General features: G+C 35.2%; 1 protein-coding gene across 1 annotated transcript in view; it reads left to right on the plus strand.

The window, feature by feature from the left end:
• ADGRA3 (adhesion G protein-coupled receptor A3) overlaps positions 1-27,433 on the plus strand; it is a gene marked incomplete at its 5' end in the record, with an annotated part of 59,725 nt that overhangs the window by 8,335 nt on the left and 23,957 nt on the right. Inside the window, 7 exons of the mRNA XM_082314780.1 lie at positions 7,175-7,246; positions 15,014-15,085; positions 16,437-16,508; positions 17,451-17,522; positions 19,107-19,267; positions 19,949-20,162; positions 21,124-21,288. Of these exons, the coding sequence (XP_082170906.1) occupies positions 7,175-7,246; positions 15,014-15,085; positions 16,437-16,508; positions 17,451-17,522; positions 19,107-19,267; positions 19,949-20,162; positions 21,124-21,288 (828 nt within the window). The remainder of the gene's footprint in view (positions 1-7,174; positions 7,247-15,013; positions 15,086-16,436; positions 16,509-17,450; positions 17,523-19,106; positions 19,268-19,948; positions 20,163-21,123; positions 21,289-27,433) is intronic.

Raw genomic sequence — 27,433 nt, forward strand, 5'->3', positions numbered from 1 at the left:
GACTGGGCGTGACACCGTATGCTGTAATTAATGCTACTGTGATATGACACATAGAATGTATTGGCTGTAACAGCTTGAGTTAGAACAGTCTGGCTAGGTATCCGTGTGTGTGCAGTATTTCCTGTGAAGCAAGTTACTCTCTGGCATATGTCTGTGGAGGTTGGAGGGGTAGGGTAAACTTGCACTAAACCGCGAGTGAGTGAGAATCCTAAAATGTGTACATCTGGTGGATGAGAAGGGGGAAACTCCAGAGGGAGCAGAAGGGAGGAGAGTAAGACAGAAGGGTTGCTACAGAAAAAGTCAATCATCTCTTAAACTAATGCAGATGCTACAGATGATAAGGGCTACAGGTGATAAGGGTGGGGGGGAGAGAACTTGGAGGAAGCTTCCCAGAATGTAGCGGGTGCAAGGGTTAGGCTACCAGGGCTTTTGGTTAGCTTTAGAAACGGCAACTCAGAGTTAGTGTTGGCAGAAATTGGGTGTTGCTGTGTCCTCTTAATTTTCTCTTAGGTAGGCTTTCCAACCTGGGATAAGTACTAGAAAGAGAGGTTTGGTTGGTACGGTCACAACTTCATAAGAATTTCTTTTGATAGTAGCATCATTTTCAGCAACGCTGCTAGTCATTCTTTCATTCTGTTTTGCCCCTCAGTTCTGTCCTTTTTCTAAGATGATTTTTATTTAGTACTTTTACATAGAAAATTCACTGAGGTACTCCAGTAATTGGCACTGTATTTCACTAAAAATAAAGAATTTCTGTCCTTAAAGAATGGTTTGTCCTTAAAGAAAGACAATAAATAAAACATGTGGCCACATATTGAATATCAAAAAAAAAAAACCATCTTGAGTAGTAGTGCACAAAGTGAGCATCATTGCTTGAACGATGCAGGGATTGTGTAGAAGGGGAAAAAAAAAAAAGGTTCATCATTACATCATATAAAGTTAGCACGTTCCCAGTTAAAAATGGAGTGATATAAATAGACGCAGTTTTAATTCTGTAATTTCATTACTTCTGAGTGTTTTAGTTTACAATGTTAATATTGTTTAATGTGCATAATAATGAAATAGCACAGGAAATCTTTTATCTGTTACAAACTTCTATTTTGCAAATGTTTCATTGCTAAGCTTCCTCAATTATAATGTTTTTGTTAAATTGGAAAATACTGTCTCCTTTTGTTAGGGGCTTTGGAAAGATTCATAGTTCTTTCTCTGTATATAGCTTGTGGAGTGTTTTTATTTCAGGGTTACGTTTAAGCAAGTACTGTTCGTGTTCTGCTCAGTCCATTACTTAGGTTTCTTTCCCTTTGACACCAGTAATGCAGTCGAAGGCAAAATACTAACTGTTGAAAAATATTGGTTTTATATCCTTGTTAAATCACAGCTTCTACAAGATAAACTTTGAAAAATGTATTTCTTTTTGCATGTTCATGGCTTTCAGCAGAAAGCATTTTTCTTGGTTGTACAGATGGTTATTTTAGTCCAATTTTTGCTGGTGGCCGCTTTCCCAGTCCTTAGAGTATACAGCCATCATCATGAAATGATCTGATTTATTTTCTATTTCCTGGCTCTCTATTTGAGTCTCTTAAAAGGTGTTCTGGAAGCTACTTCAGCATTCAGTTAAAAGTAACACTGTCTCCCAGTCTTCATACAGGCTTCTTGGAGGCCATTTTGACTGTTTTGTAATCATGTTAATGGATGTGTGTGTATTTTAATAGTATTCTATGAAAGGATTCATTTGTGAAGTTTGGAGATGCATTCTAAATTCCTGTCTAGTTTACAGCTGACAAGCCAAAATTGTTTTATAGAACAAAACTTCTTTCACTTAGTGCTTATCACCTTATTCTAATGGTAAAAACAAATCAAATTACACCCCTCCCCACCCCCCGTTGTATCTAAAAGAAAAGGATGATTACAGCACCTCTAGTATCTGTTGCTAAAACTCTTTATAGTACAAAGGACAGACTTTGTGTTTGACTGCATAATTATGTTTTGCATGCTAGCAGCTGGGCATCTATTGCTAAAGTTCTTGCCAATAAGTTAAAGCCAGAGTTGAGTTTCTTTGCAGAGTTTTGCCAAATTCTTCTGCCATTTTATGGAGCAAAATGGAAATAGGGCTTTCAGATCCAAGCTATATTCAACAAAGGAACGTTTCAGTAATGTTCTTGGAATGGGTGAAAAGCTGGGTTGTTTTTTTTTGGTTGTTTTTTTTTTTTTTTTTTTTTTTTTTGGGGGGGGGGGTGTTGGTATTTTTTATCTTGAGGTGTGTTGTTTCAGATCAGCTCTCTGTCTCTACAACCATTCTGCTCAGTCAAAGGAGAGGGAAATATGTTGCTTTAAGGTGACTTGAGACATTGTCCATAATGCTTTCTAGAACCTACTTTTCAGCTGCCTTTTCTTCCAAGTTTTTTTGTGTTAATTCCCGTGGCAGTGAGTGTGTTTGCATGCAGTAGTTCCACATTTTATTTTCTGTTATGTAAGTGTTGGAGAAGCAAAATGCATTTGTTCCAAGCAGGTATTGTTGATCATTTAAAAGGGGAAAAAAAAATCTGATCTGGAGCTTGTAAGACATACAGAGCAACAATGACATTGGGCTAGGGAAGCCCCTTCATGAAATCTCCAGGTATATAATTTATGTTGCAAAATCACCTCTTAAAGAAGAGTTGAACAAGATGGGGATGAGTGGAGATCTGCAGCTCTTTACCATTTTCCCTTTAAACTTCTTAATGATGGAAAAGTTTGCCTATTTTCAGAATCACTTGCATCTTAGGAAAAACTATGGTCTTAAACTAGTAACTTAGAATTATTATTGACCACAAATAATTTTCTGTGTCTAAGTGGTACATAATAGTCCATCATTTCACTGTACATTAATGCACAGAAATTGTGAAAGTGACTGTAAAACGTCTATTTTGAGGTGAATGGTTTATAGTGTTTTGTCTTCTTATGCCACATCCCTTAACACTTTAAATAATGTATAGACTAAATATATTAATAGCAAGTTTTAAACTGCTTTTTTTTTAAAGATTACACTTACAACATTTTTAAGTGTGATGAAATGTCTTCGGTTATATGGAATGTTGTAAAATCTATCATTTATTGTACTAAACCTTTATGGTTGAGCAACTAACAGCTTCTGCAGAGAAAATACTAAATCAGGCTGACTATAATTTGTACATCACACTCCAGAGAGAAATTTACCTAGTGCACAGATATTCAAGGCTTCTACTTTAGGCCTGTTATTTTATAGGCAATGTCAGAAAACTAATTTTTTTTTTTTTTACAGAACTGTAATTTTTATTTAGTTTAAATTTAGTTCAGTCAGTTATAGCTACTTTTGAAGTGATTTCTGCTCCATTTTGAATAGCTCCTTTTTCTGGAAAAAGTACAGGTAAAATAAATAAATCTTAAGATGAAGTCTGTTATAACTAAAATACAAATTATTTCTGTGCTACCAAAGATCATAGTTTGCTTGCTTCTGTTGACTTGATGTTTTCTGAACCTCATGTTTTTTCTTCTTATTTTATCCATAAGTCTGAAATTCGTCTGTGTTTTTTCTTGCTGCTGCTGTTATGCCTTATGTTCAGTTTGCATTAACTATTAATGAGGTTTTTTATAAGCTCCTTCATTAATTTCTGTATATATTATTATTTTTCTTGCTGCATATGTTCCTGAAACCAGGAAGAATGTTGAAATAAAGGTGTGCTTTGCTCTGAATAGATTTGGTTTGCAGAATGAATCCCGTGCCTACCATTTCTACAAATACTACTTACTATCTAGATTGAAACCTTTTTCTCTTTGAGTAGAAGTGAAAGTAGTTTCAAACACTTTAGGATGTGTGATTTTAATGCTTCAGTTAATTTTTACTAGTTTTGCAGGCATTCCAAGTTGTAGATTTTTTTTTTTAATTATTATTATTTATTATTACATTTGCCAAACTTGCAGTCTTGCAAATGTGTATTCTGGTTTTCTGTTACACGTTGGGCCTTCCTTTATGCAAAGACTCCTTGAAGTACATGTAGATTTCTGAAGAGTACCTGAGCTTCCTTGATCTGTACATCTGTTTTTAAAAAAAATACTGTGTTTCATTTGTTTCATCACCTAGGTTATCACAACTGCAGCCAAGGAGCAGTTTTCCTTCTTTTCTTCCTGTAAGGTGGCTTAATGTATCTGACTCTAGAACTGTATTTTCAGAAGAGCAAATTTCCTTAGCTGACACTCTAGTGGGTGTTACAGGCATTATAGGCACATAAAACAGTAAATTCTCAGTATACTTTTAAGTATTTTTTTCTTATCCTTTCCACCATTCCTGTGATCAGTCTTCACCGGGGACTGTGTAGCGTACTATGTTCATCATGCTTTTGTGGTTGACATATAAATTAATCTCTTGGAGGATGCCTTGGGGAAATGTGTAGTTTAACGTTCATTGCTTATAGAGCAGTGGGCACCAGGGATGACTTGAGATGAGCTGCAGAAATACATGGTATGACTGTAAGGGGAGGAGAAGGAACAGGATCTCCTCTTTTTAGCATCAGAACTGTTACTTTGGTTGACTGATTTAATCTTATCTTAAGGAATTTTCAAACCTTCCGTCTGTCAGATTGGAAATGGAAAGATTTTCAAATACTTTTTTCAGCTATCTTGATTCTGTGTATGTGAGATTGAGAGAGATTGACTCAAAGCCAGAGCTTTGAGACAAAAAATTGCCTGCCCTGTGTTTGTCTAAACCACAGAGGCTTGAGGCAATCTTTGAGAAACGTGGAGAAGAAAACTACTTAGCGTAATATATGGTTGTGTCAAAATGACGCTGTCTTCATAGACTGGTGTTTCTGTATTTTAGTTTTATCTTATTCATGATGTGTTTTGAAGTACTAATCCTTGTCATTAGATAATAAATTTTATGCATTGGAGGAAAGAGGGGGGTGTATGTGTGTTTGGTTTATGACTATTGTAAAGGATATCTGAAAGATGTAGTAGACTGGAAAGAAATCTCCTAGCGGCAGTTGCAAGTGCGGAAGTAGTTATCCAGCTTCAAGATATAATTGGTGTAAGTGAAGAAGTGCACGGACATGTTGGATCTGCAGGATGCATTTGATAGAGGACCTGTCTGAAATTGAAGTGACTGTAGCAGAAGTTGTGGAACAAACTGACAGAGTAAATAAATTTCCAGGACAGGATGGTGTGCACTGGAAAGCTTTTAGAAGAACTCAGGGATGAAAAAGTCAAATGATGAATGTCTGAAGTCTTGCTTAGAATGAACTTTATTTTTGAGGACTGGAGGTATGACAAATGCTGATTTTTATAAGCACATCAGTAGTTTAGGGGAACTACATGGTTCCAAGTCTGATTTTTGTGTTGAACAAATCAGTGGAATTTATAATAAATATATTGGATACATGGATAAAGAGAGAGCGATGTACTTTAGAAAATTTACATCTCCTGTAATGGGAAGCTCTTCCCCAGAAACCTTTGGACTTCTTCAGAATCAGCAAAATATTTACAAGGATGATCCAGTTGATATAATGAGACATAGATGCTTTTCCAAAAGGCATCTCTCAGTCCCTTGTCAAAGGCATTTGATGAAAATAGTATGTCAGGCTAAAATGGAAAATCATTGCATTAACAGCTGACTTGCTGAAGGATAGTAAGTGGATGTGGAAGTAAACGGTTAGACTTCTCAGTGGAATGGAGTCTTAGAGACCTGTAACGCACAACGTATTTCTTAATGACCTGTAAAGCAATGTGAGTAGGGGGTTGACAGTTTGGTGAGTTGCTTGATGTAATAAGGATGAGGGTAAAGTGAAGAATTTTGGGAGAAGTTTATGAAACTAATAATTGGGCAATAAAATGGCAGAAGCAGCACATTGTAGAAAAATTAAAATTGTATTGGGGATGACGACAATTCTGTCTTCATATATAAGAAGATGGGCACTGAGCTGACCAGAAATCTTCAGTTCTTCGTACAAGTTGTAAAGGCAGATCAGATGTTCAGAATTGCTAGGATAACAGTAGGAAACAAAACAGATCATCATTATCCCACTACGTAGATTTGTGCCTTGTCTGTGTGTTGAATACTATTTCAGTTCTGGTGGTCTTACCTCAGAATTTTTTGAGTATAATAAAGCTGGAGAGAGCTCAGAAATTAAGGCGTCACAAAATGACTTTTGTGTGAAAGTAGAATACTAATCTTCCATCTCGCAAGAGGACATCTAGGTTTCTACGTAATTACATGTGGTAAAGAGAGGGTAGCTAGGGATTGATTTCTGCTCGTTTCAGTGTAAGAAGTGGGGAGCATCAAATGAAGCTAATGAATGAGATGAGGCGTTCTTTATGCTTTGTATTGCAAAACCTTTCCTAAGGATTGTTGTGGATGCCAAAATTTTATGTGAATCAAAAGGAAAATAGTCCTTTTTTGTGACAGAGAAACATGTAGCTGTATAGAAAGCAAGTCCTTCTAAGTTAGGGAAGCATCCAGCTATACAAGGGATTTCCTGACCTGAGGATAATTTGCATCTACAGGCAGCTGTGATTGGAGAATGGGGTACTTAGCTAGATGGGCCCGATCCAGTTATTCATGTGGAAGATGGAACTTGAGGTTGTGTGGTCCTTTAAGAGAAGAAGGGATAGATAGAAGTAAAGGAGTGCTTGTTGATCTTATTTGCAGATGTCTTAATAAGATCACATTGAAGAGAAGGATGAATGTGTGAAGGATGGCTGGGAAAGGTGGCACAACATGGGAGAAGTGAGTGTGTGCGAGTAGCTGAGGGTGGCAGCAGAGGAAATGGGAGACAGGCGATATGCTGTGTAGTTTTGAAAACCAAAATGGGTATAGAAGAACAGAATGTTGAATGTGTAGATTGGTTGTTTAACATTTTGTTTTTCTGTCATGTCAGTTCTGGTGTTTTATTATCATAATCCTATACGGGTTTGCTTTCTTTCATATGTTAATTATGTAAGCTTGCGTGGTACTTAGGGCACATAACATAGAAAATCCTCTTTTTTTTTTTTCCTTCATAATATTTAAGCAGTGCTGTTATATACACCTCAGACAATGAGCTAGGCATTGTAGTTTGACATAAAGGCTGTTAAACAAAAAGATTTACACCACAAGTGTAAGCTTCAGCAAATAATTTTGTTATCAAATTTATAATATATTGTTCTTGTCTGTTTTTGTTTACAGGATTCTGAGTAACAATAAAATAACAGAGTTGAAGAATGGTTCCTTCTCTGGATTAAACCTTCTTGAAAGATTGTAAGCACTTCTTAAAAAGCTATTTTCACTTTAAAAATTAAGTGATATACTGTTTGTTTCATTAATAATTCTGAGAACAAAATGTCTTTTTTAAAAGATGTGGTGTTACTTTATTTTGATGTCATTTTTTTGTGATTGAAGAGTTAACATAGTTAAGCATTCCCTTCGTGAATATGAATGTCATGTAACAGCATAAGGGGATAATCTCACCTGCGGGTGAGATTACGGCAGTTTCAGTGGGAAGTTCACTGGAATGCCGTGATGACTGGATTTGCTTTGTTGTTGGTCTCGTAATATGAAAATTTATGTTATAAAGAAAATTATTTTTTTAATTTCTTATGAAGTGTCAAGCCCTTTATCAAGCAATTGTAAAGTATATTTGTAGGGGAGGTGGATATATTAAAGCCTCTTTTAGAGGCTAGATACATTTTAAGTTTGTTGTTGACATTTATTTTAAGTTTTGCTGCTTACTTTAGAACTTTGGTATATACCGAATGTATGGAGGAAAAATGGGAGTCTGATGGGGAGTAACAACTTTGACACTTTTTGCTTCCTGTTTTCACTTTCCCTTTCAGATGATGTATCACCTATGGGATAAAAAGAAGCATTGTAGCTTCTGTTACAGTCAGCTTTTTTCCAGCTGGTAGAAGGTCAGGATTGGCAGGTTGATCTACCTGGGAGCAAGCAGAAACTTTAGAGATAAGGATTTTTCTAGGCCATTTGACTGGGAAACTAGCCAGTTTCATAATCATCTCGCAACATCTAGGAAGGGTTCCAAAGGACTTTTGGCTTCAGGGGATTAAAAGTATTTTATTCTTCCTCTAAAACTTGAAGTCTGCAATCCCGGTCACCTGGTCTAAATAAATTCAGACACTTCCACCAGATGAGCTTTATTGTAGAAATAAGCCATTGTGCCAAAGAAGCAAGGTTATCAGCAGTGATGGCATTCTAGATCTTCACATGTTATTTTGGCGTCCTTGCTCTAGGTAATAAAGGCATCTGCTGACAGTTGTTATTTGTTGTAACTCATTACAACTTTCAGACAGGAAATACTTGAAACTCTAATTAGTTTGAGATGATCATTTACATTTGCTCTATGAATCCAAATCTTAATTTTCTTTAAAATTATAAGAACCCAGCTTCCTTCCATTTAACTCCTGTCATTTGTAAGGAGTTTTTAGGTTATTTTAATATCTTCTTTCATGAAAAGGAAAAGGAAGCGGTAAGTAAGGCATCATGTTTCGAGCATTTAAAGTGATCTAGGATAGCAGTATTTTAGATAGTATAGTGGTCTCTTCTGAATGAGATAACACACTTTATGTGCACTGGTGTAGGAGCTAATACTTCAACAAATGATTGTTAATGGTCAGGTGTCTTCATCATAAAGGAAGGGATAAATACCATGATACAGTAGTCATTAATGACCATCTCTTTTTTTTTGTGTGTGTGCGAGACTTTTTTAAAAAAAATTTATTTAACCACAGTAAAAGTGAACTTTTCTGCTTTAAATGCTCTTGTGACCTTGGACAGAAGCTACTCTTGTAATGAAAATTTTTCAAACTTAAATGGTCAATAGTAAAAGTGTTCCTTAGTGTTCACTGTAATAACTTATATGCCTTTAAAATTGCACTTTTTTGAAAGTTTCTTGTTTATTTTTATTACTACTCATACTCCCCCTTGTTTCCTTATGAGTGTTTTCTTTCTTTGTAGATATGCTCTTTTCCCCGCTTTTAATTTAGAGATGAAACGGAGATAAAAGAAATAAATTCAGTCAGCATTTAAGTAGTTAATTCAGACAGTAGCATTGTGACTTAATGTTGCTGCTTGCCAGGGGAGAGATTCTGTATGCATTTAATGCTTGTTTGTTCATTCCTTGTAATGTTATACTTCATAGCAAATATTTTTACCTTTTCTCCTTAATGGTTTTTGGATAGAGTTTAGATGTATACATATATATTTAACCAAAGCCTTTCAAAAATAAACTAATATGTCAGGAACATGTACCTGCATAATAATTGTTTTTACTTGCATTTTAACCAGTATTTTGAATCCTGAAATACAGAATCACAACTTCATAATTCATTTGTTAACACACTAAACTTGTTTTCTCCTGTTTAGTTCTTGGACATCTTAATGAAAATTTACATATTTTTAAATGGTTTCTGTTATTTTTTCAGTTCTTCAGATAAACTTGGGCATATAGTATTTACAGCTGGCAGTTGTCCTTTAGGCTATTGTTTTGCTGAAACATGTTTGACCTCATCCTCATCTGACAATTCTTCACTGTTACTATTGAAAGGGAGAGTTTGTTTTACTTGTTGCTTGTATGCTCCAAAACTATGGGGAAGTACATTAAAAATGCTGGCCCCAAGTAGGAATTTCAAATCTGTTTAATAATTATGTTAATTTATGAAAATGTAGAATTTGGTAATGCATTATTTTGTAAACAGGGTGATAGGATTACCAAAATAAGAGTTTTGTTTTACTGGAGGGTGAAATGTTTGTTAATTATAGCGGAAATTGACGATGCTACGTCTACATCTACTCTTATAGGAAAAAATTCATGCAAATAATAGCTGAATAACAGTAAGCAGGTCAAAGATTTTTACTGCCATAAACAGTAATTAAAGTGTCTGTACAAAAAGATGTTAAATATTTTAATCTCCCCTGACTTTGTTAATGCTATGTTTTGCTATGAATTTCCTGCAGTTTAAATGTTGAAGTAACTTCTTGCACAACTAATTTGTGACGGATAATTTTTCATCTAGTAGATACTTGACTTTATATACCATTATTCAAAGTCCAGCAACTTAGAAGCAAGCTGCTGTCTTCCATCTGGAAGCTAGCTAATGCTGCCTGATTTTTGTGAGGATAAGGAAGATTACTTTATGTATTTATAAAGTACTGTTTTTCATTGTACATGAGGGAGAGAGGAGGAAGAGACAGGCATGGAATTCGGTAAAGATATTTAGATAGCAAAAGCAGGGTTTGATATTTATTGAACTGTAAATAATGACAAGGGCTTACCGATGTATTTTTAGGATATACTAATACACCTTTGAAAAGGGAAAATATGCAGCGTGAAGGGAGTGTTATTTGTAGACAGTCTAATTTTTTTCTCCTGTTTTTACAGCACCAATCTATAGATATATGGATGCCTTAAATAAAAATAAGAGCATCTAATACTTTTTCAGACAGTAGCAATTTCTGATTTTAATTCTTGTGACAGTGCAGCAGAGCATGTGAAAAGATGGACCTGAGTTCTCTAGTGGTGGACCTGAAATTTTCTTTTTTTTTTTTTTAAGTCTTTAAAAGTGATGGGAAAGTGTCAGTATTCCTTGTTTGAATATTACTGAGCAGAGAAACAGTTTTATGAATATTCAGGAAGTTGTTTTCTGCTCTAACTTTAGTTGTGGTTTTGGTTCTGGAAGTTCCATCTCTGTTATCTGTGGCTCTTTCAGGAGAAGACTGAGTATGTTAGGCTAACAAGATATTTATTTTCACCATCCTCACCTGCTTCTCAGGTAATTTCTGAAAGATGAGTGGTGAGGGGCAGCGAAATGCGCTTCTAGTCTCTGCTGAAAAATCTGTGCTGTGAATTGGAATGCTCTGGAGTATTCTCAACTGTTGCAAGTATAGAAATTATTTGAAGGAAATAAAAAGGTTTTCTCGTCTTGGTTCTAGCTTTTGTTTCGTTTGCAGAAGTGTGGTAGTCTCAAGCACACATATATTTTTTTAACTTTTTTGTATTACATCTTCAAGAAATTTTGACTATTGTAGTTCATCAGTGCATGTCATAGGTGATGTGATAGGGTAAGCGGAACACAACGATCCAAGTTGCTGTTGATTTCTTTAGATGCAAGGGGATGTCAAAAGCATATGTAAGAACTTTTCAAAAAGTCAAGAGATGATTTTTTTTTTAGTAACAACTTTTTAATTTCCGTTTGGAAAATGTCCAAGTCTCAGAAGTGTTTATAGTCTTCTCTTTCATGGTTCCTTATGAACCTGGATGCTCCAGTTGCTTTCTATTCTTGTATTACTCTAATATCATTGAAATTAGTGATAGATTTGAGCCAGTTTTCTTTTGCTAGAGAGTGTTACTTTAACCTGGTGAAACAGCTCCAGCAGCACTTGATCCTCGTACAGTTTGAATATGGTGACCTGAAAGCAGAATTCTGCATCTGAGACCCACATGCAATAAAGTATTGGGCTTTCAGTTATCAACAATTTTGGTTGTACCCTAAATATTTGGTACACTGGTGGTGAAAACTCAAAATAAATAGAGCCTGCTTTATTTTAGGGAGAAGGCCTAGGTATAGGATAGAATTTAAATCATACACAGTGAGTGATGAGGAAACATAAAAATTGTTTAATCGGTCATAATCACTTATTGGATCTGCCTGCATGAAATCTATACCCTATAGAGCTGTGGGAGGGATAGGCTGACTTTATGTAATGCTTAACCTATTTTTGTAATTTCTTTGTCATTTTACCCCGTTTCCTTTTTGGAAAGGCATTTCATTTAGTAAGAGTCCATGGTAGCTAATGCGTTTCTTGTCTGACGTTCATTTTCAAGTTCTGTTCAGGGGGAAAAATGATAGTTTATTCAATGGTAGTTGAGAGAGCTAAATAATATATATGCATCAGTACGTATATATATGCATTGTTTGTGCCTGCAGGATGCTTTAGTAATACTTAAGGCATCTTCATTGTGCTGAGACAGAAAGCAGGAAATTATAAGTAATATGTATTCATACAGAAGTAATTTTTGAGTATGTATATGTGCGCTTTTAAGTCATAGACAACTGGCTACTGAAACATCTCATTATAAATTCTAATGAAATGAAAGGATTTTGTTTTTTTACGTGACAAATCATAGTTACATTTATGTATTATTTCATTAAGATATTTTTCTTATCCTAACAAGATAACATTAGGTGTGGTTGTCAGGCTCTTAAAAATATTTTTGCCTGTTGGTAAGTTGCTATTTGCCCACTTAATCATGGATTTGAAAAAGGGCTGTTCCAGTTGGACATAAGAAAATTCTTCGTAATGAGAATGGTTAAACACTTACAGAGTTGGGTGATGAGATGGTGAAATCTGCATCCTTTGAGGTTTTTGGGACTTCACTGGACATAACGGCGGGGCAGTTGATCTGATTTAGTTGTGCTTTGAGACAGAAGTTGGACTACATGGGGAAGGTGTAACATTACCCTAACTGAACCCTCTTGTAATGGATTTCTTTTGGACAGATTTTCTTTTATTTGGACAAATAAGTATCTATAAGTATATCCTGTTGATTGAGCTTTGCCGAAGAAAAATGATTAAAATCAGCAGCTGAGTAAATTCCTGTTGCTAAAAAGCAGTAGCTTGTATAAATGTACAAAGTGTTAGAAACAATAAAAACTTTAAAGCCAAACACAACTTTCTAATGAGATTGTCTCCCCCACCTCCCTTTCATGTGAGAATCCTACCAGTCTGTTGGCTTAACCACAACTGTCATTTCTTCATTTAAAACTGTCCCAGATACTGGAGTGCTGGCAGTTGCACCAGCCTGGGTATCAACATCTTTTACTGTTTCTGAAGAGCTGCCAGACATATCAGCACTGTGTTAATTTTGAGATCTTTAAATATCTCTTATATTTCACAGTTTTTATCTGCTAATACTTTTTGGTAGATGAATATATAGCTAGTGCTTACTAATGACTGCCACTGGGAGGGGGGGAAAACCCCCAGACAGAGACTCCCCAGCTGCAATAGTTGCAGGTCGAGAAAATGCTAACACTTGGGGCATTCAGGGTTTTTTTTTAAAAATTACTTTAGTATGGTGGTTCATTAATGCATTGCTGTCTTATTTACAAAATACAGAATATACATTGAGTGAGTTTTATGAAAACATGAAAATTGTTGGCATTTCTTTTTAAAAAGAATTTATTAATTCTTGTGTAATTATTCTTCTGGAACTGGTATTAAGACCTACTAACGGGAGGGGAAAAAAGCCAAAAATTACATAAAGAACAGACTAGTCAGTTTTTATCAACTAATCTGACAAAATGTATAAACAGGTTGTGGAAGTAGTAAAACTCTGGCTTTTAATTTTAAAACTATATTGCTATATATATTTAATTTTAAAACTATTTTTTTTTTTTCCACTGAAGCAATAGGTTTAAGAAAGAGGTGTATCAGGAGTACGCTTTGAATCTAAGTAATTAAATTAAAGATTGCTGGTAATCTAGACTAGTGGATTTCCAAGGCATGTTGTCAAGGTTTCTCTCCCTGAGTGTTTTCCATAGTGAGATTTTAAGTTTAAGTGGGAGTTACGTGATTTTAAACTGAAATGTAAAATGTGAACAGTAAGTATAGTTTTTCTTCCCTGTCCCAATAAATAAGTGGTGATTAACATTTAGTATTCTCAGGTTTGTCATGGTCTCGGTACTGGGTTTATAAGCCTGCTGAAAGAGTTCTTCAGGCTCCTGATACGGCTTTGGAAGTAGTTGGCAGTCCTTGCCACCCAACAGGGCAAGAAAATAAAGTTGAGAGAAGTGTGTATATGTCATAGTTTTATTGAAAATTAATTTACTGTACTTCAAGGTGAATTTAAAGTATTTAAAGTATTTAAAATGCTTATTAGGTATGGTATTGAAGCACGATCCATGTGCCATGGCACACTCTGTTGTACCATGATTTGTTAATCTGGCTGCAGGAAATGCTATTGTGAAATCTTGGGATGAATTTATATTTTTGCTCATGCATATCTGTGTGATGGTAGATGTAATCCTCTTGTACTGTTCTCTCTTGGGCAGAATTATTAATGTTGTGGTAGAATTAGGAGATGTTTTTTCTACTCTTGCTTACTAAAACATTGCTTTTAATTTAAATTACTAATTGTCTTTTCAAATGCAGAACGTTCCCATATTACCAAGGAATGAGAAATTTTCCTGGTAGTAGTAAATGCCTGCAAAGTTTCAGATAACAGTATAGTAAAAATCCTGGATGAATAAGGAGGCAGAAATAATTTTAGCATTCATGCAGTGATAAAAGTCTGTTCAAAACTGTAGATGCTGGCAGATGCTTTCTGTGACCTTTCAAATTAAGCTGTATCTGCAAAATATCTCAAGTTGGGAGTTAAAACTCCTATATCACTTGTAAAAATTAATAAAGCAGTTTAATGACATGGTTACTTTACATTTCTCCTTACAATCTCCTATTCTGGAAACTGAAGGTTTAAAAATTTGTGCTCTTGAGTTTTTTCACCAGCTTTATTTAGGATTCTCAGCCAGGGCTTTGCTTTTGTGCCAGTAACATTGGTGGAAACTTTCAATGTTGTGCCTTTGGTGTATTTTTAGGATCTTGTTTTGCTTCTTTTGTTAGATGTTGGGCACTACTGAGGTATTTAAAATGGGGTAGGCTGTAGAAGACTGCTAAACAGTATTGTACTGTGTAATGAACAAATGTTACACCCTGAACAGTTAGTTGTAAGCTACTCGGACACTGTGGCAACGTATCTTTGACTCTATACCCTTTCATCTGATAAGAACTGATAGAATATTTAAAGGAATACACATGCTGTTTATATTCCTCTTTCTAGTCAAAATATAGATTTTCAAATTTTGAAAGACACTATGTTAGAGAAAGTAGAAATGTGTTGTATGTTTTTTTTGGGCAGTTTTCAAACAAGTTGAGACAAGTTAAATATATCTTTATACATGTTTATCTGTTTTAAGGGATAGTTTGCAATAAGTATAATGTCTTAATTTTTCTCTGCAGGGACCTTAAGAACAACCTTATAAGTACTATAGATCCAGGAGCTTTTCTGGGGCTTTCATCTCTGAAAAGACTGTAAGTAGTATATCTAGCTAGTCAGTTTAAACAAAACAAAAACCCCCTGAAAGCGGAGTAAGTCTTAGGTTCTGGAAATTTAGACAGCAAAACTATTACATATTAAAAGTTGAATATGTACATGCTGTCTAAATTTATACACACACACATATATGAATGTATAACACAAAGTCTGCTTTCAGTCTTATGACTGAAGAACATCCACTGCTTGTGGCTTGGCAGTCCCACTTGTTCTTATTGACAGTCTCTTATGTTATTCTTTTTGTATTTTGGTGACTTGAAACATCACTGGGTGAATGTTCATTCAGAGCTTTGATGCCATCAGGTCTTGCTTTGTTAAAAGTTAAACTCCTCATGATTTTTTTTTTTCCTAAAGGTCATAGTAGAACACAGTCCCTTGCTATTAATACTACACTGAAGTTACAGCGCTGTTAATGCTGCTTTATTGAAGGTTGTGCCAACATTCCCGTTAACACATTTTTTGGGATTTATACCTTGGCTGTAAAAATTCTGTCCCAGATGAAACTTGAAAAACAAGACCTCAGCATGATGGCCTTTTTTTTCTTTTTTTCTTTTTTCCTTTTTATTTTTTTAAAAAGCTCTTCAGATTTTTGGACTATCTGGGACAGCTTTTAAGTCTTAGTGATTTCACTGCCACCCTCCCCCCCGCCCCACTCTCCCCAGCCTTTAGTCAGCATACAGCTTTCCTTCTTCAATTTTTGTAGTATATATGTTTATTTGTCACTGATCAGATGATCTGGCTCTCTTAAAAGAAATTTTGTTGGTAATTGCACTTTTGAAAAACCTTAAAAATAAAGCTGAAGAACCAGTTAATGGACAATTACTACTTGCAAGCTTAATCTTTATTCCTTTAAGAATTTTTGGCAATTCAATTTAAGACCTACATTGTAAAGTATATAATATTTAAATATTTATGTAAGTATAAATATAGAAGTGGTCCTATTCATGTACAATAAATGCACTAGAATAGGTCTCTGGCAGGTCAAAAAATTAAGTGATGTAGCACATGTGATGAACATACTGTACAAATACGAATATTTACTTTGTAGAGATGTAAGCCAAGCCTGTTCTAAGGGGACTTACTGGTCAGGCTAGGCTCATTGAACTGTATAGGGGCAAACCATTATTACTTTAGAAATGGAATAGGACTGTATGTGCATGTGTCTATACCCATATAGCAATACCTTTTGTGTTTTGCTGTAAAAGACTAAATGTATATATGGTGCAATCTGTTACTCATGAATTTTAGTTCAAATATTTCTGTTTGCAGACTGTACGTCATTTGGAAATAAAACAGTTTATTCCAATTTTTGCTTTTTTCTTTTTATAGAGACTTAACTAATAACAGAATAGGCTGCCTGAATGCAGATATATTTAGAGGACTTGTAAATCTTATTAGATTGTAAGTACAATTTTGTTGTATATAATTTAACTTCTTAAGTTTTAGTCTTAGTTAACTTTAGTTAACTTTAGTTAATGTTCTTTGTTTCAATGGGAGTAGTATGTTTTAAGTGTGTGCTTGAAAGAGACGTAGTGCGACTGTGATTGTGGCTTGTTACTCAGTAGGAAGCTTAAAAAAAAAACCAGGGTGGGGTGGGGGGTGTGGTGGTGACAACCAAAACCATACTACTCGGTGCTCTGTCTGCTTTGCAACCATTTTCCAGTTTTTTAGAAGGTATGGGAGGGGGGTAAGAGGGGGGGAGAGTAGCAGACTGTACAAAATATTTTCCCTAGAAAAATATTTCAGGTTTACAGAATCTTTTAATATCTGTGCCTTCTACCATGGCTTCAGTATGGTTGTGTTTTGCTGGCTTTCTTGCATGTTTTGTAGTTCTTTACTTCAAGAAAATAACATGTAAGATTATGGAATGTTTCTTTGCCTTGGTTGTTTGTTTTTTTACGCAGTGCTTTCACTGATAGGGAGAAAGTGGGATGTATAATATTTTTTAAAAATATTCTGCTAGATCAAACATGCTTCTTACAGCATGTTAATAGCAACAAATAAATTCCCTTTGAACAACGAAGTTAAACTTCTTGAAATGTATGCTCAACATGTGCTTGTTTTGTTGCTTTAAATAAAAATAAAGTATTTGCTTTCAATCCTTGTTCCCAATCTTAAAATTATTCAGCTAAAAAAGAAGTGCTGGGGAGCTTTGGGATTTCTGCTAGGCTATCAGACCTGATTATTATTCTTACAGTCTTGTGACCTATGACAGTGTGTCATAATGGTATCTTGTAGGTTTTAAAATAATGTTATCTGCAAGAGGGATTTTTTTTTTTTTTTATTTCAAATGTCAGTTGCTTGAGCATGATGAGTTCAAATCATGATACTTTTATTTCTTAGGAATCTTTCTGGAAATCTGTTTTCTACACTTACACAGGGAACATTTGATCATCTTGCTTCACTAAAATCTCTGTAAGTACTGCATCTAATCTTGATTTGCATGATCATTTGTGTTATTAAGAAAAACTTTTATATACACTTGTTTGTACTGTAGTTTTGCATTTTTACTTTTAAACCTCATAACAGTCATTTCTTTATCTGAATAAATGCATGGGAAATGTATGTACAGATATTTGGATGTTTATATAACTTCCTTCAAAAGATGCTCAGTATTTATTACAGTTCTGAGAGAACAAAGCTATATTGGCATCTGGGCTTCTGAAAGTTTCATTCTGTATGCATCGTTTATTACTTTATATTAAATAGCACTTTACACCTTTTTTAACAAAGGGAAGAAATGCTTTTAGGGAAGATCTTAGTCCTTGAAGAATGGTATAGTTTTGTTAAACGTAACAGTGGGTACATCTCCACCTCATGTTATTTTTCTCTCCTTTAATTTCATGAGAGTTTTAATCTTGTGTAAGGAAGAAAACAAATGAAAAAAAATTATCAGTGCTGATGATTAGCTTGCATTTTTCCCTGGTAGTCATGACAGTTGGCTCGCTGTACTGGGACTTTCTCAAAAGTTCTGGCTTCTGGCTTTGACACCCAAGTTAATTTCTTGTTTATAAAGGCAAATGTTTTTCCCTCCTCCAGCTTCTTTTAATTGCTCATAAGTTGTTATTCCTGGTATTTTAATTGTGTACATAAAGGATGCTGTCCAAGAACATCACAGGTCTGACAAGAGAATCTGGATATAACCATTGCTATTAAAAATGTGTGTGTCTGGAGGAATTCCTGTGAACAAAGACCAAATGGAGTTTCACAGGAATGTTGATTTAGTGTTTGAAGTGTTCTGCCTGTGATGTTGTGTTATCCTCTAGACATTTGCAAAAAGAAAAGTAAATTGTGTTTTCACTAGAGGTAACAAACAGTGTAGACACAGCGATATGTTTTGATACATTTTTAACTTCTTAAACAGATAAAGTATTTGCGTTCTCTTTTAATTTAGCTGACTACAACAGACACCTATGGGGGGATTTGATATGTCTTTTTAGTAGAAAGTATTAAATTATACAGAGATGACTTTATGAATCAATGAAAAGCCTTATATGACTTTTATATAAAGCAGAATAAAACTATCATTAAAATTGTGCGAATAGTGGTTCTGAAAAGAGGAACAGGTGAGAGGCTATTTTGATATTTCTGTTGATTTTACTGTTAAAGCATTTGATTGCTAATGTGAAGCAGTGAAGTGTGTTCTTAAGTTATGGTCAAGCATATTCAAGCAATTCCTTGTTATTGCTCACTTAAATGATGTAAGCTTCCTCCATGAAAGAAATTACTAGAAACTTTTTCATGCTTAGGTATTAGATGTTGCTCGTATTTATGGAGAGGATTCCTTTTGACGGAGAGTGTGTGCTTTTGTTCTCAGACCACAGCTTGCAGAGTATCTTCCAGTACTTAGTGGTAGGCAACTCTGCTGCGTTCTGGGATTTGACTGCTTGTTGTCTGTGTATCTGTGACAATGAGAAGCATTGTACAGCTGTTGATGTCAAGCTTTCAGACCTTTGAGCATTGCATTTTGTCACTGTGAATACCTATTTTGTGTTGCAGGGAATTTCAGACTGATTATCTTCTTTGCGATTGCAACATACTGTGGATGCATCAGTGGCTAAAAGAAAGAAATATAACTGTACGTGAGACTAAATGCGCCTATCCCAAGTCACTTCAGTCACAGACAGTGACTGGTGTTAAGCAGGAGCTTCTGACCTGCGGTAAGCACTCCTGACAACTGATACTTACTTTCTAACGCATTCCATATTCTGTTAATATTAGTGAACAGACTTTTTTTTGCTTTGTTTTGTTTCCCTGAAATTCAGGACTTACGTGATAGTGGTAATAGTGATTTGTTTTCAAAGGCTGATGTGTAGTCATGATTCGGTGTTGTTTGTTTTGGAAATAAATAATAAATAAATTGGTGATTGTGGATGTTAGTCTGTAGAAACTAAGGATGAGTAGCACTCTCTGGAGAGAAACTCCTTTTTTCCTGCTAATCCATGTTTTTCACGGATTTTTACTGAAACTTCACAAGAGGAATCAGAAACTGATTTTTTTTTCCCGAAGTATCTATCTGACTTCAGATGCACAAATTATTCCAAGCCCAAATTTCTGAAGTTAAAAGGTCTTCATTTTACGACTTACTTCCCTACATGGTGATTCTGTTGTTGATTAGCTGCCGCCTTGTGATGAAACTATGACCCAGTTGCTTCGCTTTTGTTGTATTAGAGTTATTCTATCTGTCAAAAAAAAAAAAAGTATTTGTGATTTTGAAATATTAATAGTGAGAAATTGTGAAGAATATCAATAATTGACACTCAGTGTATTTTTCTCCTTTTGAAAATTGTGTATATAACAGATTCTTGCTATTAATTGTGCTTTTATTTCTTAAATTCTAGAACCGCCGCTTGAATTACCATCTTTCTATATGACTCCATCTCACCGTCAGGTTGTCTTTGAAGGAGATAGTCTACCTTTCCAATGTATGGCTTCGTATATTGATCAAGACATGCAAGTCTTGTGGTATCAGGATGGAAAGATAGTGGAAACTGATGAGTCCCAGGGTATTTTTGTTGAAAAAAACATGATTCATAACTGCTCACTGATTGCAAGGTGAATCCATAAAGAGAAAATGTATTTCCCACTTCTTATTTTCTGCTCTGACTATTTCCATAAAAAATGGAAGGAAATATTTTCTCATATTCTCGCTGAGTGAACATATGTAGACAAAAACTTCCCAAGCAGGGAAGTAGTCTGTAACTTCACACATCTCTTAAATTACCTGGGTTTGGTCACTGTTGCTATCAAGTTTGAAGAGGGAGGTCTAGAGATTTGATTAGTGAAACGCACCTGCTTAAAACAGGGTTAGCTAGAGCAGGTTGCCCAGGACTGGTGCAGTTGGGTTTCAGTTATCTCCAAGGACTACCCAGTGCAGTTCATGTAAAATATGTTTATGGTGGGGTACATTTGTTCTCTTGGAACATTAAAATTATGAAAACAAGGCATTTAAGTGAGCTACTCAGGGATTCTTTCCTGTTCCTTTTGAGCACACCACAGTTGGTAATATTGAAGTTCTCCAGCAGAGATCTATGCGTATAATGTGTTCTGACTGCAGCAGATATTTGACTCATTCAGCATCTACAGAGTGGTTATATATCCTGTAATTGTATTAGTAAATTAGGGATTCTGACTTTATCACAAATTATACATTTGGGAAGCTATTTTAGTTTGGCCTTTCTGGAACAACTATAAAAATTTTGTGTTGAAGAGCAATAACAACACATGGGGAATTTGGACTTCTCAACTCTTCTTTCTGAAATCAAGGAACTTTCTCATGGCTGTTCTTTTTCTTTCCTACCTTGGCAAAATTGAGAGCTAGAAGAATAGTAAATATTTCTCTGTTAATTACAGTACGTTGATTCCTGGGTAGCTCTGGCTTTGTAAGATCACTCAGTTGTGTGTAACTGGTTGTTTCTTCCATTGTTGTTCTGTATTTTATTCATCTTTTGGTAAAAGCTTATATAACTTTTATTGCAAGACTGTTGGGTTTTATTTGTTTATTTTATCTTCCCAGTGCACTGACAATCTCAAACATTCAGGCTGGCTCCACAGGAAACTGGGGCTGCCATGTACAAACCAGACGTGGGAATAACACAAGGACAGTAGACATTGTGGTGCTAGAAAGTTCTGCGCAGTACTGCCCTCCAGAGAGGGTTGTGAACAATAAAGGGGATTTCAGGTTGGTAACCTCCAGGTTTTTTCGGAGAAAAGAAGAGTGCATTTAGTTTTATTTTTAACTAAGGTATTATGCTTTAAAGGCACCTATGTGGATGTTCGTTTGTAAATGGTGTGTGTAATAGTTTTTTAACTGTTCTAAATTAGTATGTGTTGAAAGAATTGCACACAACTATACCATGAAATGTTAAACTTTGAGCCTGTTAACTCGCATCTTTGGAAAAGATGGAAAGTGAGCTATGATGTTTGAAATGTATAAATGAAATGATTGAAATAGAATAAAACTTTTTAGGTGATCTCTAAGTTAGAGTTAGACTGCATATGGCCGGGGGCTTTCCACCAGGTTATTCTGTTCCTAAAACCCTCCTGCTGCCGTATGACAAAATCACTATGTGAGAAACATGTAATATAGTTTGGGTCCCCCCTCCATGAGTATTACAGTAAATAATATGAATGGTTGTTCCTTGAATGATTGTTGGGACTGTAGTGGTAGCTCTGATGTTCCATTGTGTTGGGTATTGCAGAGTATTTTATCTTTTGTTCTTACCTCTTCACCTGTTTTCCCTTTTCTGATCTTTCTGCTGCTGGTCACTCTAACACCACGTTACTCCTGGAGGTGCCAGCTGTAACAGATAGCTTCTGTATAGATTCTCTATATGTAAGGTAATTCCCTTTATAACTACTCTGTGTTGTACCTCCCTGCAGTAACTCCTACTGAGAATTAGTGTATGTCATAGCATATGTTTTCACTACGGTTTGGAGGGTTTCTTAATGTTGTAATAACTGTGCTTACCCACTCATTTATTTTCACTTTTCTTATGGTGGTTGGCTATGTTGATCTTGTGCTTGATCTTTTGTTTACATTTATAAACTTTTCTTCCTTTCCCTGTGTACATTAGAGTTCTTTAAAATCGTCTTCTTTCTATACAGCTAATCTAAGACCATAAATCTTTTATTTTAAGAAATGAAAAGTAAGTTAAAGCATGTTGCTGGGACATAGTTTTTGAGGGGAGAGAAGACAAGCTTTCAAGTGCAGAAGGCCTTCTCCAGTTGTAGCAAAAATTCAGGTAAAGTCCTGGCTGAGAACATTTGTTCTGAGTTCATCTTCTTTATGTTCATCAGTTGGACAATTTCAGAAGAAGGGTAGCTGGTGTCTGAGTATGAGGAACTATTAGTAAGCGAAGTAGTGTTAAGATCACTTGCTGCACAGAGGCAATTTGGAACTACTGAAGAGCTTCACCTTCACATTGTAAGGAATTATTTATATAAGAAACTTTGTGCATATCCTCTTTTTACACTGTGGTGGTTTCAACTGCAGGGGTGAGCATTACATTAGGAAATGAGAACTTCCTGCTTAAGATAAAAGGTGAAGAAAGTCAAACAAATGCATGATGTATTCATCAAAGATCACATCTATTTAAATCACTTATGCATTTTTTTTTAATGATACAAGTGTGAATCGTTCTTCTTTGATTTGCCATTAGAGGTGAAAACAGATGGTAAAGGCTTATTTCAAAGTGTTTTCCATTAAATTAACCTGTGCTGTTCAGTGACTGTTCAGTGTAATAGGATTTACCCCCTCTGGAATTCAGTAGAAAGAAATAAGATTTCAGGAAATGTTCAGCTTATCAAAAAGTTCACTATGTGTGGGTTTACTATAACAGACTTCCATTTGTAGTTTAGGTAGAGTAATAATAGAGAGTAATTTTTCACCTTTGAGACCATATGGAAATAAGCCTTTGACTAGTGAGAAAATGGTTCTGAGCAGATGGCTGTAAATGATCCTAGGTGAATTTGATTTTATAGTTTTTTATCTGGAACTAGTTAGTCATTTTAGCTTGGAAGCTGTTTCAAAACTGGCATCTAGATTTTTATCCTTTCAGAGATGGGATAGCAAAGTGTAGTGAAGGCGGATGTTTGTCTTCGGTGTCTTTGGCTCAGTAATAGTAGTTTAGCATGAGTTTATAAAAATTAGGCAAAAACTGTCTTCATCATGGAATCTTTTTTTTTCCTTTAATTTAGATATTCTTTTAAGTCTTACTCTGATAATATCCCTGAATACGTTACAATACATGACTAAATTAAAAATACAGTTTGCATGTTAAAATGTAACCTAATGCTTCTGCTTCAGTAAATCCTTCAACTGTTGTGTTTAGAATAATTTTATGCTGGTAGTTGATGGAATTCTTTCTTAAATATAAGAATTATCCTTTTGGAAACTGTTACTGGGTGTAATTAATCTTGAAACTGTAATTGTCATGCTGAATTTAGAGAATTACTAAGATGTAGCAAGAAAAAAAAGTTAGACTACCTGTAAGCTAATGAAATTATGATATAAAAATTCATTGTAACTGAAAGTTATTGTTGGTTTAAAGAAACGAATGCTTTCAAAACAGAATTAATATGCATGAAGGGAAGGATTCTTTTGTAATCTCATGGTCTGGCTTTTTTTTCCTGAAATGAAATTACAGTACTTAAATGTAAATGAACCATCTTTTCCCCCACAGCTGTCTACTCTCATGTATATTTGATAAATTTTGAGCACCTAATTATAAACAGTGATGAAATAAGAGTGTTAATACATCAAAATTTGCACTTCTGCTAGCAGTGAAAAACTGTGAAAGATATTCAAGCTTAGACTCACAAGAAATTATGAATGCAGCCAAACTTACGTAGCCTTTGATTGCATGATGAGAATTTCATGTCATTAGTCACCTTTTGAGCCTGCTGGAGGGATGTCCTCTCTGGCTTCATGGAAAGTGGAGAGTGCCTCCTCAGCTCATCTCATACAGGTATTGGGAAGAAACAGTTCATGGCTGAGAGCCGGTCCAGTTTAACATTCACTTAGCAAAAACAGGGAATAAGGGAAGTGTAGTTACAACTGGAATCAGTTCCCCTATCTCATTCACCATTGGTTTGTAAAGAAACTTGTACCTGCACAAGGGGTGTTGTGAATGGGAGAGGAAAGAGGGTAAGGGACGCTGTTGCCCACGAAGTGCTTCTTTTAGTGACGCTGCGCATTTGTGTTGGTTTTGTGTATGTGAAATTGCGGCAGAAAGCTGGGAGTTTTAAATTGCCCACCTTTTATGTCTGGTTTAGTAGAAAGCTTTCTAAATCATTAGATTAATACTAGTCATTAGTAAAATGTTTCTGTAGATACCTGAATTTGTTATAAAGATAGCACAGACCATATGACTATCTGGCATTGCTAGGATTCTTTTGAGAAGATCATGGTAAAAGATGATAAAATGCTGTGTAGGGAGATAAATGAAAAGTAAATGCAGTAGGAATAAAGGGACAGTAGCAAAAAGGAAAGAGATGGATTAAAAAAACAGAGGAAGTAGAGAGAAGAACAGGGAGAGAAGGTAAATAATCTTGTGATAATCTAATAACCTTTGAAGTAGTGTTAAACACTGAAACTGTCACTTTTTTCTATTTGATGGCTACAGAAGTTCCAGAAGATAGAGATATATATATATATAGTTTAGAAATTATACTTGTTTAAAAATGTAGTAATTAAAGCTCTCCTGAAAAACTTGTTTTTCATTTAAGTCCTAGTGTTTCACGCTGGTTTCTCTTTTTCCAGTTCTTTAGCACTAGGTGTGAATAGTGAGGAATGGCACATGCCATTTTTCAGTGAAAATATTTTTCTTGGAAGTTGTGTCATACAACATCTGTCAGGACCGCAGGGCTTAAATTATCCTAAGGCCATGTGGCACTCAGTCTGTAAGGTGATACATTCAGTCAAAACTGAGCCGACCACACTTTAACTTAAAATGCTTTGGAAAAATACAACTTTTAGAAAACTGTGAAGACAGAGACAAATATCCCTTTCAAAGTGGTATCTTTGATGTGGAAACATAATACAAAAATTTCGATGTGGATGTTGTTGAAATTGTTTTGGAAATGATATTTTGGCACTCCAGTGTCAGTGTTTCTGGAAACTTGACTCTTTTTATTCTGGAAGCTGAGGTTTGGGTGTATTATGCAAGGTATTTGTGGGCCTGCATGTCTTCTAACAGCTGTGCTGCTGGTTTATTAGTTGTCTTCATCTGCCTGTTTTCTTTTTGGCTTCATTCTCTGACAGCTCATTATGTATCTATAAGAAGTGGGAGCATAAAAGTAGCTCATCTTTGTACTTGTTTTTCCCCAGTCTGTGTTGATTCGACTTTATTTTAATTTGTCCATACAGAAATTTCAGAGACTTACCTAAGTTTACATGTATTGTATCCTCTTATCCCTTCTTCCCTTCCCAGCAGATCCATAACTTGCTCTGTCCGTGATCAGAGTTGGCCAGACATGATCCAAAGTGATGTTTTTGTTAGCTTGCTGCGGTGCATGAAATGCTGCACTAAGGTCACTACTGGGATTGCAGCAATTCACAAAGGCTATTGTGATTTTTCTAAGGAAGATTTTTGTGCTTTCTGCTGGCTTTTTTTCTATAGGGGAGAAAAGATGGTAAATAATTTACATTACCATTGCAGAATCTATACCTGTTCTTTGAATTAATGTACGTTTTCTAAAATACCTGTATATAATTCCTGGAATTTAAAAACTGTGCTAATTCTTTTTATTTATTTATTTATTTATTTTTGTCTTTCTTTTAACCACCTTCATTGACACCAATTCTGGTATAAGTTTTCCTTTCTGATAAAGGTTGAATGGTGACACTTTTGTTAATTTCTTGAAGCGGCTGCTGAGACTCCGAATATGTGTATGCATATTTGCTAGGCTGGATGAATCTCTGCTACGATACCCAAATAATCTGTCTATTCTAGTATTCAGATACTACGCTGATGGTCATAATAATAAGTCTCCATTTCTTAACTAAATGATGTCACTACAATATGGAGAACTGATTTGTAATGCCAAAGCTGTTATAAAAGGTAGTAAAATTTAAGCCTTTGTTTTCTCTTTTGGTTTGGTATAATTATTGTCTAGTCTTTTCCACTAGATTCCTTACTGACTTTGAATTCTTTTATGGTTGTTGCCATGGCCTGTGCATTTTAAGGATGCCACCAACAGCTATATTTGAGTTGCTTGTTGCCCAAACCTAAGTAATCTTTGCCAAAATGGCCTGAAATAAGGGTCTGTCTTCTATTACTGAGCATGCCAAAATTGTTCTGTTGGAGCTGATTAGGAATAAATAGGAATTTGAGATAGAGAAGACCTTCAGTATATCCCAAAAGGTTAATCTCTTGCATCATTTAATATAATTGAAAAGTGTAGCCTTTTGACTTGGTCCGTCCCTGGAGTTACTCTCTTCTTTGAGAAAGAACTGTGATAAATCCAAGTGTCTTTAGTAAGAGAAATTACTTAACTGGTGAATAAGGAAGGAAAATGGAGCTGACTTGTTCGGTTTCTCTGCTTTGGCAATATTACTTAAAATTTAATTTCCTGAAATGGAACATTCTTCAAGGTGTTTATTCCATCCTCCAGCAAACACAGATTTCCTCCCCCCCCCACCCCCAATATAGATATATTCTGAGCATCTCTTAATTTAGATGATAGTAGTGCCTAAATGGCCATTTACTGAAATGCAGTCGAAATATAAAAGCAAACTTTAAATCACAGTGTAATCTAAAAGAATTTTTTGTTCGACCATTTCAGTTTTTGGAGACAACTGCTTTGTGCAAGGCCCTTTGAAGTACTCAAAACTGAGAAAAAGTATGTTAGCTCTTAAGGCTGTTCAAGGAGCTTGACTTAATTATGGTACAGAAAGCCTGGGATGATCAAATGAAGCTCTCTTTTGCTCTCAGTTTTAGTTAAACCTTGTATGTTGGGTTGTTGGATTTGAGATACTTAGCATTCTGCAATTTAGGTATGTATGCTTTTTGCTTTTAAACTTTAAGTATTAGTATTCTGTAGGATAAAATACTGCTTATACATATCTTAACAGGCGAGAGGGCTGGAAACAGGGGCAGGCAGGCTGGCTGGCATTCCATGTCCCTGTCCTTCTTTCTTCTAGCATTGCAGCTTAATTCGGGCATGGTTTCCTTCTAGTCTCACATTTCCCTTGAATCAGTTCGGATCTCATGAATGATCAGTGCACTAAAGGTGTATTGCAATTTACTTTTCTGTATTTATTCTTTATTTCATTTTTATCTACGTATATGTTTATACAGATGATATATGCAGTAAAATTGCAG

The sequence above is a fragment of the Platalea leucorodia genome, assembly GCF_965183815.1.
Source record: "Platalea leucorodia genome assembly, chromosome: 6".
Lineage (NCBI taxonomy): Eukaryota > Metazoa > Chordata > Aves > Pelecaniformes > Threskiornithidae > Platalea > Platalea leucorodia.